Source organism: Ixodes scapularis, unplaced genomic scaffold, assembly GCF_016920785.2.
Source record: "Ixodes scapularis isolate PalLabHiFi unplaced genomic scaffold, ASM1692078v2 PGA_scaffold3__209_contigs__length_174095766, whole genome shotgun sequence".
NCBI classification, from domain to species: domain Eukaryota; kingdom Metazoa; phylum Arthropoda; class Arachnida; order Ixodida; family Ixodidae; genus Ixodes; species Ixodes scapularis.
The window spans coordinates 254,397-267,419 of NW_024609868.1; the positions used below are offsets into that span (position 1 = coordinate 254,397).

General features: G+C 48.5%; 1 protein-coding gene across 1 annotated transcript in view; it reads right to left on the minus strand.

Annotated features, from left to right (window-relative positions):
• Positions 1-13,023, minus strand: part of LOC115328458 (multiple epidermal growth factor-like domains protein 8) — a 126,595-nt gene that overhangs the window by 48,269 nt on the left and 65,303 nt on the right. Inside the window, exons 23-24 of the mRNA XM_029989671.3 lie at positions 4,432-4,606; positions 2,224-2,402 (exon numbers count right to left, since the gene is read on the minus strand). Of these exons, the coding sequence (XP_029845531.2) occupies positions 2,224-2,402; positions 4,432-4,606 (354 nt within the window). The remainder of the gene's footprint in view (positions 1-2,223; positions 2,403-4,431; positions 4,607-13,023) is intronic.

Genomic DNA, 13,023 nt, shown 5'->3' on the forward strand with positions numbered 1-13,023 from the left:
TGTGCAATTGCAGGTTCATTTTGTCACACAATTCTCGGTTTCACGCGTGGAAAAAACTGCAGAAACTTTGCCTGGCTAACGTGACGCGGGTTCCAGTCTGTATCAAGAAGCGTCTATCAAAACTTGTCTAGCATGCCACGATACTTCTCACATATCCAATCGGCCTTTCACCGAACAAGAGCTTGCTTGTGCAGTACTTAGTGTGTTGCGCACAAGGGCGGAGCGCGTGAAGGCATCTCCCAACGCCCCTCCGCGAGCCCAGAACTTTGTCGCTTCTACGCCGAAGCCAGTCGGATTATGCCCGCGTCACTGCCATGCCTCGAGTCAGCAAAGCTAGCGGCACTTTGCACAAAGCCTATTGCGGCGTTTTGTCTTGTTCTGTACCTAACAGCGGTGTACGATTCTTTATCGCGGTAGCAAACGTCGATTTCTCTCTCGAATGACGGTGTCGTGGTGCAAAGTTGCATTTCCTCAGCACTGCGAGGTGGTGAACAGGTTTGGTCCGCCCCCGCTTGCATGTGCTTCTCGTCCGCTTTGCGCGGACTCACTCGGGAGACTGACAAAGTCACGCGATCCATCCGCCCGCGGACCAGTTTGTCGCGTGAATCGGCCATTATCGGGCAGCTCTGCTCCAAACAAACGCGGAGCCTGGCATTGTGCCTCGCTGCGCGACACTGTAAGGCAAATACACCACCTTACGGTGTATTTGCACGACAAAGATTTCCCCGAGGAGGGAATGCAATGTCTTAAAGTTTCAAGTGCACCCCGTCACGGACGTTCCCCAATCTCCCGAGCCAGCCAGGGGCCGAGGCCAATCTGTGGCCGGATCGCAGGATGTTGGTCGTTCCGAGGAGGCAACCAGTGCCCCACCTTTTGGGGAAGACTTACGGGCAGCAGCGTCCAGTCGTGCCTTTCTTATCTCTTACAGCTGTTACAGCTTCCTTTCGACCATCCCTCCCCAAAAGAGGAAGACAAAGCGGCAAGAACGACCTCCGTTGGAGTGCCCCGAGAGGTTGCACCGCCTCCCGAGCGATCGAGGCGTCGACCCCTCCGAGGCTGACTCCGTCGCGAGGGAGGCAACCAGCAGGGAGAACCGTAGACGCCGCAGTCCAGCCGCCCGGACACCCACCGGCTCACGCACCGAGCAACCAACGGATCTACGGCACTAATGGCGCTACATCACCGTCTCTTGCCGCACGCCGTTGTCTCTCAAAATGCCACGACGAACACTCGTTAAAAAGACACTCAACCTTAATACGCTTGAAACCCAACAAACTTCAGCGTGCTCGAGAGTTGACGACGTTCAAACACTCTTTCTTTCATCGACCAATATTTAGGTGCAGCCTCCTCTATATATATATATATATACATATATATATCCTTCCCTTTTCTTCTCTTTTTGCCCTAGTGAATGCTTTTCTAACGTATGTAGGAGTCTCGTGCGATTCATTCAATTTGTAATCACAAACAACATCATTCATTCTCGCAAAATTTGGCAGTGTTTGTGAAAACTCGCAAAATCCGGAAGCACCCCCGCCCCCTGTGCTACCACTCTCTTCCCATCCACATCTTTCCTCCTTGCACAACCACGTCGCCTATGGCAAGACACGCCGTCGCTCCCCCCCCCCCCCGTCGATGCAGCTCCAAAAGCGGCCGCCACCACCGCTTGGGGTTCTGGAAGGTTTTCCCTGCACATCTACAAAAGAGGTGCACAGACCTTTCTCCCTCCTCCAGATATGGCCAGACCAGGTTAGATTGCCAGACTCCGTGCCAGCAGCAGGAATGGAAAGCGCATTGGGACAGAAAGACGGAGAGAATGGCAAAGGCGCGGGGCCTCAACTGTCGCGCCACCAGAGGCAGCGAGCAAGTGCCGTACGAAACCTCCGCGTCCTCGACGAAAAGCAAATCCGAGAACATCCTCCAACAGCGCAAAGGCTGCCGCTGTTGATCGTGGCATTCTTTTTGCGGTTGTTCGCGGTATTTCCTTCTTTCCTTCCTTTCGTTCGACGAGCGTGCCAAAGCAACAAATGCATTCGCAGAAAGAAGAATTCCGTCGACGCGACTCCATCCCACGAATGCTCGCTCAGAAATTTTCAACAACCCTCCCCCCCCCCTCCGCGGATTCGCCTCTTCGCGGTGGGGCGACGGTCGAGCCCAGAGGTCGCACGCCCCTAGACGGCCTCCGGCGGGACTCTGGGGAGGCCCCCGTGGGCAGACACCCACCCGGGTGTAGGCAGGGTTGGCGCGCTCGTCGGGGGGCAGGCGCGACCAGCGCCGGCTGGGCATGTGCAGCACGTGCAGCGTGTCCGACACCAGCGTGTGGTCCACCGAGTACACCACGCCCCCGAAGACGTAGATGCTCTGCGTTGGCCCGTGGTAGTCGCTCGTGTGTCCGTAGATGCCTGCAGAGGGCGGTCGGTTCAGCACGGGTGCCTCGATGCTAGGCTCTCTTCGCGGCACTCCCAAACCCTTTAAAATGCTTTAACCCCTTAAGTGCCCCCTTTTTTTCAAAAAGTAAACTAAAGGTGCCATATTTCTTTTATTTAGAAGTTTTATTCCTCTAGTGATACAGATAAAATGTGAAAAGTTCATTACGCAAAAATCAGCGGCGGCGAAAAAAAAATACGCCAACTAAAACACACGTTGCCATCTATGATCAGCGCCGCAAACTACCCAGACGAGCCTAGGTCGTTCGTGGAATTGAGGGCTCGCCTTTCGAGGCCCAATGACGGGAACAGACAAACTTGATGCAAACGCCCAATTACCTCCGACCAAATGGCTCGCAAATTCTTACCTGTGTTGGTGTCTTTTCGGCATTGAAAGCAGGGTCGCAATCAGGACAACTGCACAATTCACGGAGCAGCGGGGCCGCGGGAAATGACATTTTTATTCGGCCTCAACTCGCACCAAGGAATAAGTCGAGCCAGATCAACCAACACAGGTCAAGTTAGACGATGTACTCGGGCCAGTTCCGCCACGAGAACAAGCATCCACACAGCGCTTCCCAGGGCGCATACGTCGGGTGATATCTTCCTCTAAACACATCCGTGAACTCAAAGCCACTTCGGTCAGCAGTCCCCAGATGCCGGCAGCCATGTTTCTTAATGTTTCAAACCAAGGCGGGAGAAGCAATCTCACGATACATTGCGAAACAATAATGACTCTATCTCGATTATTTGCTTCTCAAACATACAAAAGATAGTCGATTAAAATACTATTACGGCACAGAGATACAAATACGTATAGAACCAACTTTTCATGCGCCAATCATCTCTCCAACCAATGAGAGATGTAAGCAGCTAAGCACGGGGCGGGGCCTAGCAGGCTGTGCCCTCCACCTTCTGCACCTAAATTGAGTCTAATAACATAAATATTGCGCGAAACAAAATTTGTTTTCGTGGAAAACCTGTTTAAGGAAATTTGCGTCGCACTAATGCCCTTTAAAACGAAACTTTTTTTTCCTCGCAGTGTCCCTTTAAGTCTTACATAGGGCACCAAAGTTAGCAGACGCTCGCGCACTTGGACAGCCTGGAGGACCCCCGCTCTACGTTCCCCTTTGCGTGCACGCTACCATTGGTGAGCCACGTTCCCCCGCGGCTACCGGAGTTTGCCCGCGGGTCCCTGCGGTGCTCATTTTACGGCGCAATTTGTACATTACTGCGTCTCAGGCACCCAATGAACCGAGGAACAAAGGCTTTGTTTAGACCTTTCTTATCCCGATCCAATACAGCGAGGCCGGCAAAAAATAAAACGTAGTCGTTTTCCCACGAGGCAAGGTCGGCGTCGACGTGTAGCGCGCGTGACCTCGACCACGTTGAGGCAGAACGGGACAGAGAGAAGCACACGGAAAGGGAAAGGAGGCTACAAGTTTTTCTAGTTTGGTCGGTTTTTTTCAATTCGTGCTTCCTTTCGTGGGGGGGTGGATAATACGAAAATATAGAGAAAAAGGTCTCGCACATTCCGGCTGCTTCGCAGCGGCAGGGCATAGACCCGGAGGTCCCGATGGGCCCCTATCGCTGGTGACGCCTTAATAGAAGCGAAGAAGCGGCAAATCATCACCTCTGAGGTCTGTACCTAGCTCTTTTCTAGCTTACTTTGCAGGAAGACACCACCGTCGTGCGTCGTATAAAGAAAGTCGACGAGCGTCCGGACAGCTTCAACTCCTCACGGCACAACAAACACGTCCAACCTATCGCCCACTTCCTTTCTCCGCGTTTCTGTTGCTCTTTTACTTCTCTCTCGATTAAAGCGCCTGCGAATCGGCGCCTTCTGCTCCCGTCTTTACCCCCAGCAGAGAATGGAGAAATACAGGATTTCAATTCTGCCATCGCGAGTGTCGCCGTGGAAAATCCGTCGGCCGTTCTCCCACGCCCTTCCAAAATCCGAAGGTTGCCTACGGGAAGCTACCGCAGCCCCCCGGGCAGTGCTCACCGACGGGCACGGTGCCGGTGGTGTTGAGGACGCGCCAGTCCATGGCGTCGACGCCGTAGGCCAGAGTCTTCTCCTGGAAGCCGTACTCGGGCGAGAAGCCCCCGATGAGCACCAGCTGCCGCTGCTCCACGCTAGTCAGCGTCAGCCCCGCCAGCGCGGGCACGTCCGGCGTCGTCTGTGGGGGCAACGTCGTCAATTCGGCCGGTGCACCGGAGACGTCTCCGCGGTCGCGCAAGCCTGGCCGTACCAGAGGCGCACGACGGGTCGGAGAAATCCGACGCGAGCACCTCCGCAGTTCTACCTATTTAAAGAATACTCGAATTTCAAGCTAGGGTCAATCTGCAAATCGAGGTTCGGCCCTTGGTTCGCCCGACCTCCCCCGCCGGCAAAGACGACGCCTCACCGGCCGGCACAAGCTCCAAGACGAGCGCGGTAAACGTAACGTTTTTTAAAAGGTTAAAACAGCGTAAAAGACAACGGACAGGGTAAAGGAGGACACAGACAGAGCGCTGCCACACCTGTATGTCACACCAACTCGCCCAGGCTTCACCCTTAGTAACGTTTTTGCCCGCCATCTAAAACTGTCTTTCCCGTCATCGACGTCGAAAAATGCCACGCCCTCCGTGACGTCGTCGCTTCCTAGCCGGGGACGGGAAAAACTGCGAGACGATTCTTGTCCCCGGACGGCGCAGCACCCCGCGATCTTGGACGACGCAGAGCGGTGAGTGCGTCCCTGGGCAGCTCGATCCAGGCCCCCCGGACACGGCCGCCCGGCGTGACCCCCGACCCTTCTGCTGCCCGGAACTTGTTGTAGACATCCAGCGTCCTATACCGCTCATTAGCGACACAAAACTATCCAAAGAATGATTATGGATACTTTTCGTAGTCAGCTATCGATAGAAATCGACAGACAACAATGGACAGTGGCCATTCGTTCCACTATATCGACTATCGATACAATGGACGGTCAAATTTTTAAAAACTAGCGTTAAAAAAAAAGAAAGCAAAACATGGCAAAGGCATACGGGCCTATTAATAGCGTCGACAACAACATTTAAAGAAAAGTACTACAGTCTAAGCTCCTTATAACAGACCTTGATTTTGACCCAAGATTTTGGGCTGTTGTAAAAGGAGGATGTTGTATGCAGTTATGAAGTTGAGTCAATGGTGTGTAATATTCGATGCTTGTCGAACTTTCGAACTTGATAGACTTAAAAATTCGATGGTTTTCCAACTTTTGAACTTCTTGCACTAAAAAGTTCAAAGCGTTTCAAACTTTCAAACTTCCTGAACTAAGAAATTCGATAATTTTCGAACTTTGAAAATTGTCGAACTTTCGATTCCCGAAAAGTCAAAAGTTCGGCGAACTTCGAACTTTTAGGGTAAAAGTTTGAAATTCTAAAAGTTTGAAGTTCGTCAAACTTCGACAGATTGGCAGGCGGTTTCATTTGGATTCAAGCAGTGACGTACATTCATAATTTTTTTTTTTCACATTTTTACATGTGGAGTCGCATTCCTTGCGAAAGACAATGCCGTTTATTTCAATCATCTGGCATGCTTGGTTTTAAAGAAATAAATTCCCGAAGGAGCGAGGAAGGACGACGGTTTTATGACAGTTGTCGTTTGTGCCATATTTGAAGCGCGTTATAGCCAAAGCTATTTATGGTACAGATGTTAAACATTTTAAGAATGATCTATGTATAGCCTAGGTAAGTGTAGTCTTTAGATATGATTATTGTTGTTCAAGACGAGTTTCGAAGAAATGTCCAAACATGTATCTACGGGCAATAGACCCTTTCTGAAATTCAGTGCCACCTGGTGGTTCGTAAAGCAGTTTAGGTTTTGCCATATCAATGGCGGATATGAACTTGTATCGGCACCGTCACTTTCGCAAGTCAACGGCACGCGAGGAATTGTTCAGTGTGAGTTCTTTCTCGATCACTTTCAGTTCGATGGTGACCAAGAACCTGCATTCAGAACAAAGCTCCAACCCGCTCAGATGCCTCGAGAAAATTCTATACACGAAAGCGCTTTAAAGCCGCTTGTGTGCCGCCCACAGATTGACTGAATCCTAAGTAATTATAAATAAACGCTTACGTAGCTCTTGTGTTCCATTTCTACGTCGCGTCGTACTGACCCCCCGAATGTACAGGCCTCGCATCGTCTGCTTAGGAGCAACGTCTCCCTTTATCAGTCACTAGAAAGCCGCCATTGGTATGGCACAGATGCCGTTCCACAGATGATGATAGTGATCAAAGTGGCTAGACTGAATTTCGGAAAGGGTCTCTTATGCCCTAAACCTGGTAATTGTTTTAGAGCGCAGCTCTTAGGCGCCCGTTTCCCGCTTAAGCAGCGTTGCCGTCGGCGTAACCAAGGTCACCCCAAGGTCGCGCGACTCCTCCCAATGTCATCCCAAGGTCACGTGACCCGCAGGTCACGAACCCCTCGAGGTCCCGTGACCCCTCCCAAGGTCATCCCAAGGTCACGTGACCCCCAGGTCACGAACCCTCCAAGGTCACGTGACTTCTCCCGAGGTCACCTCAAGGTCACGTGACCCCCAGGTTACGTGCCCCCCAAGGTCACTCGAACCCCCAGAGGTCATGCGATTTCTCCCAAGGTCACGTGACCCCCAAGGTCACCCCAAGGTCAGGTGACCCCCCAAGGTCACGTAAGCCTTGAGGTCACGTGACCACCGAGGTCACGTGACCCCTCCTAAGGTCACCCCAAGGTCACGTGACCCCCTCCCCCAAATCACGTGACACCCCCCGAGGTCAGGTGACCCCCGGAGCATATTAAAGAATGAGGGGAGGAGAATGAGGAGGACAAGGAGGGGTCTACCCTCCCCTCAGTACCCTTCCCTCCTCCTCCTCAAGAGCTGCGCTCCAATTCAGCGCTACAGGGAGTTGTAAACGGCTTTTTTTGTCTAAATTGTTTGAGGTATCGCATTTAAATTAACACCACAGTCAGTACATATCATTGCCATCTGAAGAATACAAAATAATGTATTTATCGTTTTTTTTCACGTTGAGGAATAAATGAACTCATGGGGAAAGATTTCTAAAACTTTTCAAAATCAGCACGTCATAAAAAAAATTAATATTTTTTTTATTTTACGTTTTTGGGACGTGTTCCTTTCCACCTGTACACATTTTGGTAGGAGAAACTTGTTTCGCAGTTCTGGGCCTCTGAATCTGCAAGAATACAACACTTCCGGTGGATTCTTGATAGTGTTTTTTTTCTCCAGTTTTTTACTTTTGCATTTATTGTTACGTTTATTTATTGATTATTTTTTTACCAATGACACAGTTATATAGGTCGAAAAGACATAGCATTGAACTACCGAACCACCGAGCACGTGACGAGTAGTGCCTTCTGACAACGAGTTTCTAACAATGACCATCTAAGCAATCTTTTATGCAGTGAAGAGTGACAGTAGCTATACATATGCATAAATAATTTCAGGTTAAAATAAGCTCGACCATGCCCTCTTTCCCCGAATTGTTTTCTTTAACAGTCCGAAATATCTGGAAGGGGGGGAGAGACTGGAGGCCCCCCCCCCCGTTTTTCCTCTTCCGACGCCACTGGTAGGGTAGAACGCTCCTCGACCTCAAGTTGCGTCAGCTTCTGTGCTTTTTGCTCGGCGTTTCTTCCGCCCCGGAAAATGAACCTCCAAAGCAATTACTAACAAAAAAAATGTCAAGGTGCAGGCGAGCTGGTGTCTGTTGATCATGATGCAAAATCCCGAGACTGGGAATGAAATTCGCAAGAAATAGTGTAAGAAGAAAGAAAAAATTTTTCCGCTGCGGGGAAATTTTTCCGCTAGATTTAGCGGGGAATTTTTTCCGCTAAATCTAGCGGGGAAAATTTTTCCGCTAGATTTAGAGGGGAATATTTTCCGCTAGATTTAGCGGGGAAATTTTTCCGCTAGATTTAGCGGGGAATTTTTCGCGCTAGATTTTTCCGCTAGATTTAGAGGGGAATATTTTCCGCTAAATTCAGCAGGAAAATTTTTCCGCTAGATTTAGCGGGGAATTTTTTCCGCTAAATCTGGCGGGGAAAATTTTTACGCTAGATTTAGAGGGGAATATTTTCCGCTAGATTTAGCGGGGAATTTTTCCCGCTAGATTTAGCGGAGAAATTTTTCCGCTAGATGAAATTTTTCCGCTAGATTTAGCGGGGAAATTTTTCCGCTACATTTAGCGGGGAAATTTTTCCGCTAAATTTAGCGGGGAATTTTTTCCGCTAAATCTAGCGGGGAAAATTTTTACGCTAGATTTAGAGGGGAATATTTTCCGCTAGATTTAGCGGGGAAGTTTTCCCGCTAGATTTTTCCGCTAGATTTAGCGGAGAAATTTTTCCGCTAGATGAAATTTTTCCGCTAGATTTAGCGGGGAAATTTTTCCGCTACATTTAGCGGGGAAATTTTTCCGCTAAATTTAGCGGGGAATTTTTTCCGCTAAATCTAGCGGGGAAAATTTTTACGCTAGATTTAGAGGGGAATATTTTCTGCTAGATTTAGCGGGGAATTTTTCCCGCTAGATTTTTCCGCTAGACTTAGCGGAGAATTTTTTCCCCTAAATCTAGCGGGGAAAATTTTTCCGCTAGATTTAGAGGGGACTATTTTCCGCTAGATTTAGTGGGGAAATTTTTCCGCTACATTTAGCGGGGAATTTTCCCGCTAGATTTAGCTGGGAAATTTTTCCGCTAGATCTAGCGGGGAGTTTTTTCCGCTAAGCGGGGGAAATTTTTCCGCTAGATTTAGAGGGGACTATTTTCCGCTAGCTTTAGTGGGGAAATTTTTCCGCTACATTTAGCGGGGAATTTCCCCGCTAGATTTAGCTGGGAAATTTTTCCGCTAGATCTAGCGGGGAGTTTTTTCCGCTAAGCGGGGGAAATTTTTCCGCTAGATTTAGAGGGGACTATTTTCCGCTAGCTTTAGTGGGGAAATTTTTCCGCCACATTTAGCGGGGAATTTCCCCGCTAGATTTAGCTGGGAAATTTTTCCGCTAGATCTAGCGGGGAGTTTTTTCCGCTAAATCTAGCGGGGAAAATTTTTCCACTAGATTTAGAGGGGAATATTTTCCGCTAGATTTAGCGGGAAAATTTTTCCGCTAGATTTAGCGGAGAAATTTTTTCGCTAAATCTAGCGGGGAATTTTTTCCGCTAAATCTAGCGGGGAAAATTTTTCCGCTAGATTTAGAGGGGAATATTTTCCGCTAGATTTAGCGGGGAAATTTTTCCGCTAGATTTAGCGGGGAATTTTTCGCGCTAGATTTTTCCGCTAGATTTAGAGGGGAATATTTTCCGCTAAATTCAGCAGGAAAATTTTTCCGCTAGATTTAGCGGGGAATTTTTTCCGCTAAATCTGGCGGGGAAAATTTTTACGCTAGATTTAGAGGGGAATATTTTCCGCTAGATTTAGCGGGGAATTTTTCCCGCTAGATTTTTCCGCTAGATTTAGCGGAGAAATTTTTCCGCTAGATGAAATTTTTCCGCTAGATTTAGCGGGGAAATTTTTCCGCTACATTTAGCGGGGAAATTTTTCCGCTAAATTTAGCGGGGAATTTTTTCCGCTAAATCTAGCGGGGAAAATTTTTACGCTAGATTTAGAGGGGAATATTTTCCGCTAGATTTAGCGGGGAAGTTTTCCCGCTAGATTTTTCCGCTAGATTTAGCGGAGAAATTTTTCCGCTAGATGAAATTTTTCCGCTAGATTTAGCGGGGAAATTTTTCCGCTACATTTAGCGGGGAAATTTTTCCGCTAAATTTAGCGGGGAATTTTTTCCGCTAAATCTAGCGGGGAAAATTTTTACGCTAGATTTAGAGGGGAATATTTTCTGCTAGATTTAGCGGGGAATTTTTCCCGCTAGATTTTTCCGCTAGACTTAGCGGAGAATTTTTTCCCCTAAATCTAGCGGGGAAAATTTTTCCGCTAGATTTAGAGGGGACTATTTTCCGCTAGATTTAGTGGGGAAATTTTTCCGCTACATTTAGCGGGGAATTTTCCCGCTAGATTTAGCTGGGAAATTTTTCCGCTAGATCTAGCGGGGAGTTTTTTCCGCTAAGCGGGGGAAATTTTTCCGCTAGATTTAGAGGGGACTATTTTCCGCTAGCTTTAGTGGGGAAATTTTTCCGCTACATTTAGCGGGGAATTTCCCCGCTAGATTTAGCTGGGAAATTTTTCCGCTAGATCTAGCGGGGAGTTTTTTCCGCTAAGCGGGGGAAATTTTTCCGCTAGATTTAGAGGGGACTATTTTCCGCTAGCTTTAGTGGGGAAATTTTTCCGCCACATTTAGCGGGGAATTCCCCGCTAGATTTAGCTGGGAAATTTTTCCGCTAGATCTAGCGGGGAGTTTTTTCCGCTAAATCTAGCGGGGAAAATTTTTCCACTAGATTTAGAGGGGAATATTTTCCGCTAGATTTAGCGGGAAAATTTTTCCGCTAGATTTAGCGGAGAAATTTTTCCGCTAAATCTAGCGGGGAAATTTTTCCGCTAGATTTAGCGGGGAAATTTACCCATAATGCACCGCGCGGTTACGCCGACGGCGACGCCGACGCCGCTCAAGCCGGAAACGGGCCCCTAAGAGCTGCGCTCTAAAAATGAAAGCCGTTTCCCACTCCTTGTGAGACCGAATTAAAGGGCAGCTCTTGAGGAGGAGGAGGTATATCCTTCCTCCCTCCTCATCCTGTCTGCTACTCCTCCCTCCAAACGGCGTCGCCTCACGAGGGTCACGCGACCTCACGGGGCTCATCTGACGTCACCGGGGTCACGTGACCTCACAAGGTCACGTGACCCCTATGAGGTCACAAGACAATGACGATGCAGATGCCGATGATGTCAGTGATGTCACTGGTGACGTCATCAGTGATGATGACGATGCAGATGCCATCATTAGTGATGTCACTGATGACGTCATCAGGGACAATGACATCACTGATGACTGCACTGATGACGTCATCAGTGACGTCACGCGTCCCATTATGCACTGCGCGGTGATGCCGCTCAAGCCGGAAACGGGCCCCTAAGAGCTGCGCTCTAAAAATGAAAGCCGTTTCCCACTCCTTGTGAGGCCGAATTAGAGGGCAGCTCTTGAGGAGGAGGAGGTATATCCTTCCTCCCTCCTCCTCATCCTGTCTGCTACTCCTCCCTCCAAACGGCGTCGCCTCACGAGGGTCACGTGACCTCACGGGGCTCATCTGACGTCACCGGGGTCACGTGACCTCACAAGGTCACGTGACCCCTATGAGGTCACAAGACAATGACGATGCAGATGATGTCAGTGATGTCACTGGTGACGTCATCAGTGATGATGACGATGCAGATGCCATCATTAGTGATGTCACTGATGACGTCATCAGGGACGATGACATCACTGATGACTGCACTGATGACGTCATCAGTGACGTCACGCGTCCCATTATGCACTGCGCGGTGATGCCGCTCAAGCCGGAAACGGGCGCCTAAGAGCTGCGCTTTAGAAAAGGGGACAGGAACACGTCTCAAACTCAGCTGAGCTTGTCCTGAGCTGAGTTTTCATCTGAGTTGAGTTTAAGATGTTGTCCTGAGTTGAGTTCGAGACTTTGTCCTGTCCCCTTCTTTTCTGTCTTCTTACACTTTTTCTTTCAAATTTCATTCCCAGAGCTGAGTTTGAGGCATTGTCCTGTCCCCTTTTTTCTGTCGTCTTACACTTTTTCTTTCAAATTTCATTCCCAGTCTCAGGATTTTGCATCATGTACAAACTAAACTTGCTATATGCCAGCGTCACTCGGGCGGCGTTCGATCGGATTACTACCAGCGTGCAAGGGGTGGGAAGGTAGTTTGGCAGGTCGCTTCAAGGTTTTTCTGAGCCGCAACCACCTGCCTGACGCTGGCCGTTTCGAACTGGATGAGTATCGTTAAACAGCGCGTTCGTCGGATCACTACTTCGTGATGCACGTTAATGACCACCCCGGGCTGGCGGTCACAATTACTGATCTACGGTCACACGTCACTCTGCACTGGCAAATATTCCAGCACATCCGGGACACTCGTCGTCTCATTTAATTGCCCGACCAACTTCGCGCAATCTAAATATCACACCCAAACTTTTCTAAACCTGATTTCGTGAAAACCAGTGAGGCGTGAAAACGTTATTTGAAACTGAAACTGTGGCGGAACATGAAAGCCGGACTTCAAACTTTGCAAACTTGGACTTGAAAGAAATTCAAAACCTTTGAAGTTTTTTTATTTTTCGAATTTAGCCCTAAAAGAGAAGCGAAACCTTCAAACTTTTTAAACTTTAAGTAAGAAGAAATTCGAAATCTTCGAATTTATCTAACTTTATATGTCTATAAGAATTCGAAACATTTGAATTTTTCGAATTTCAGATTTAAAGAAATTCGAAACATTTGAATCTCTCAATTTTCAAGTTAGGAAAGTTCGAAATATTCTAATTCCTCGAACCTCAAGTAAAAAAATATTCAAAATAATCTAACCCGAACTTTTAGAAACCGGGAAAGCTTCAAACTTTTCTAATTGACCTTTTTCAGAGTTCGTTGAAGCGACCGTGGCGCACCCTCGTGGAGATAATTGAAAACGTTTGCGGGCTCAGT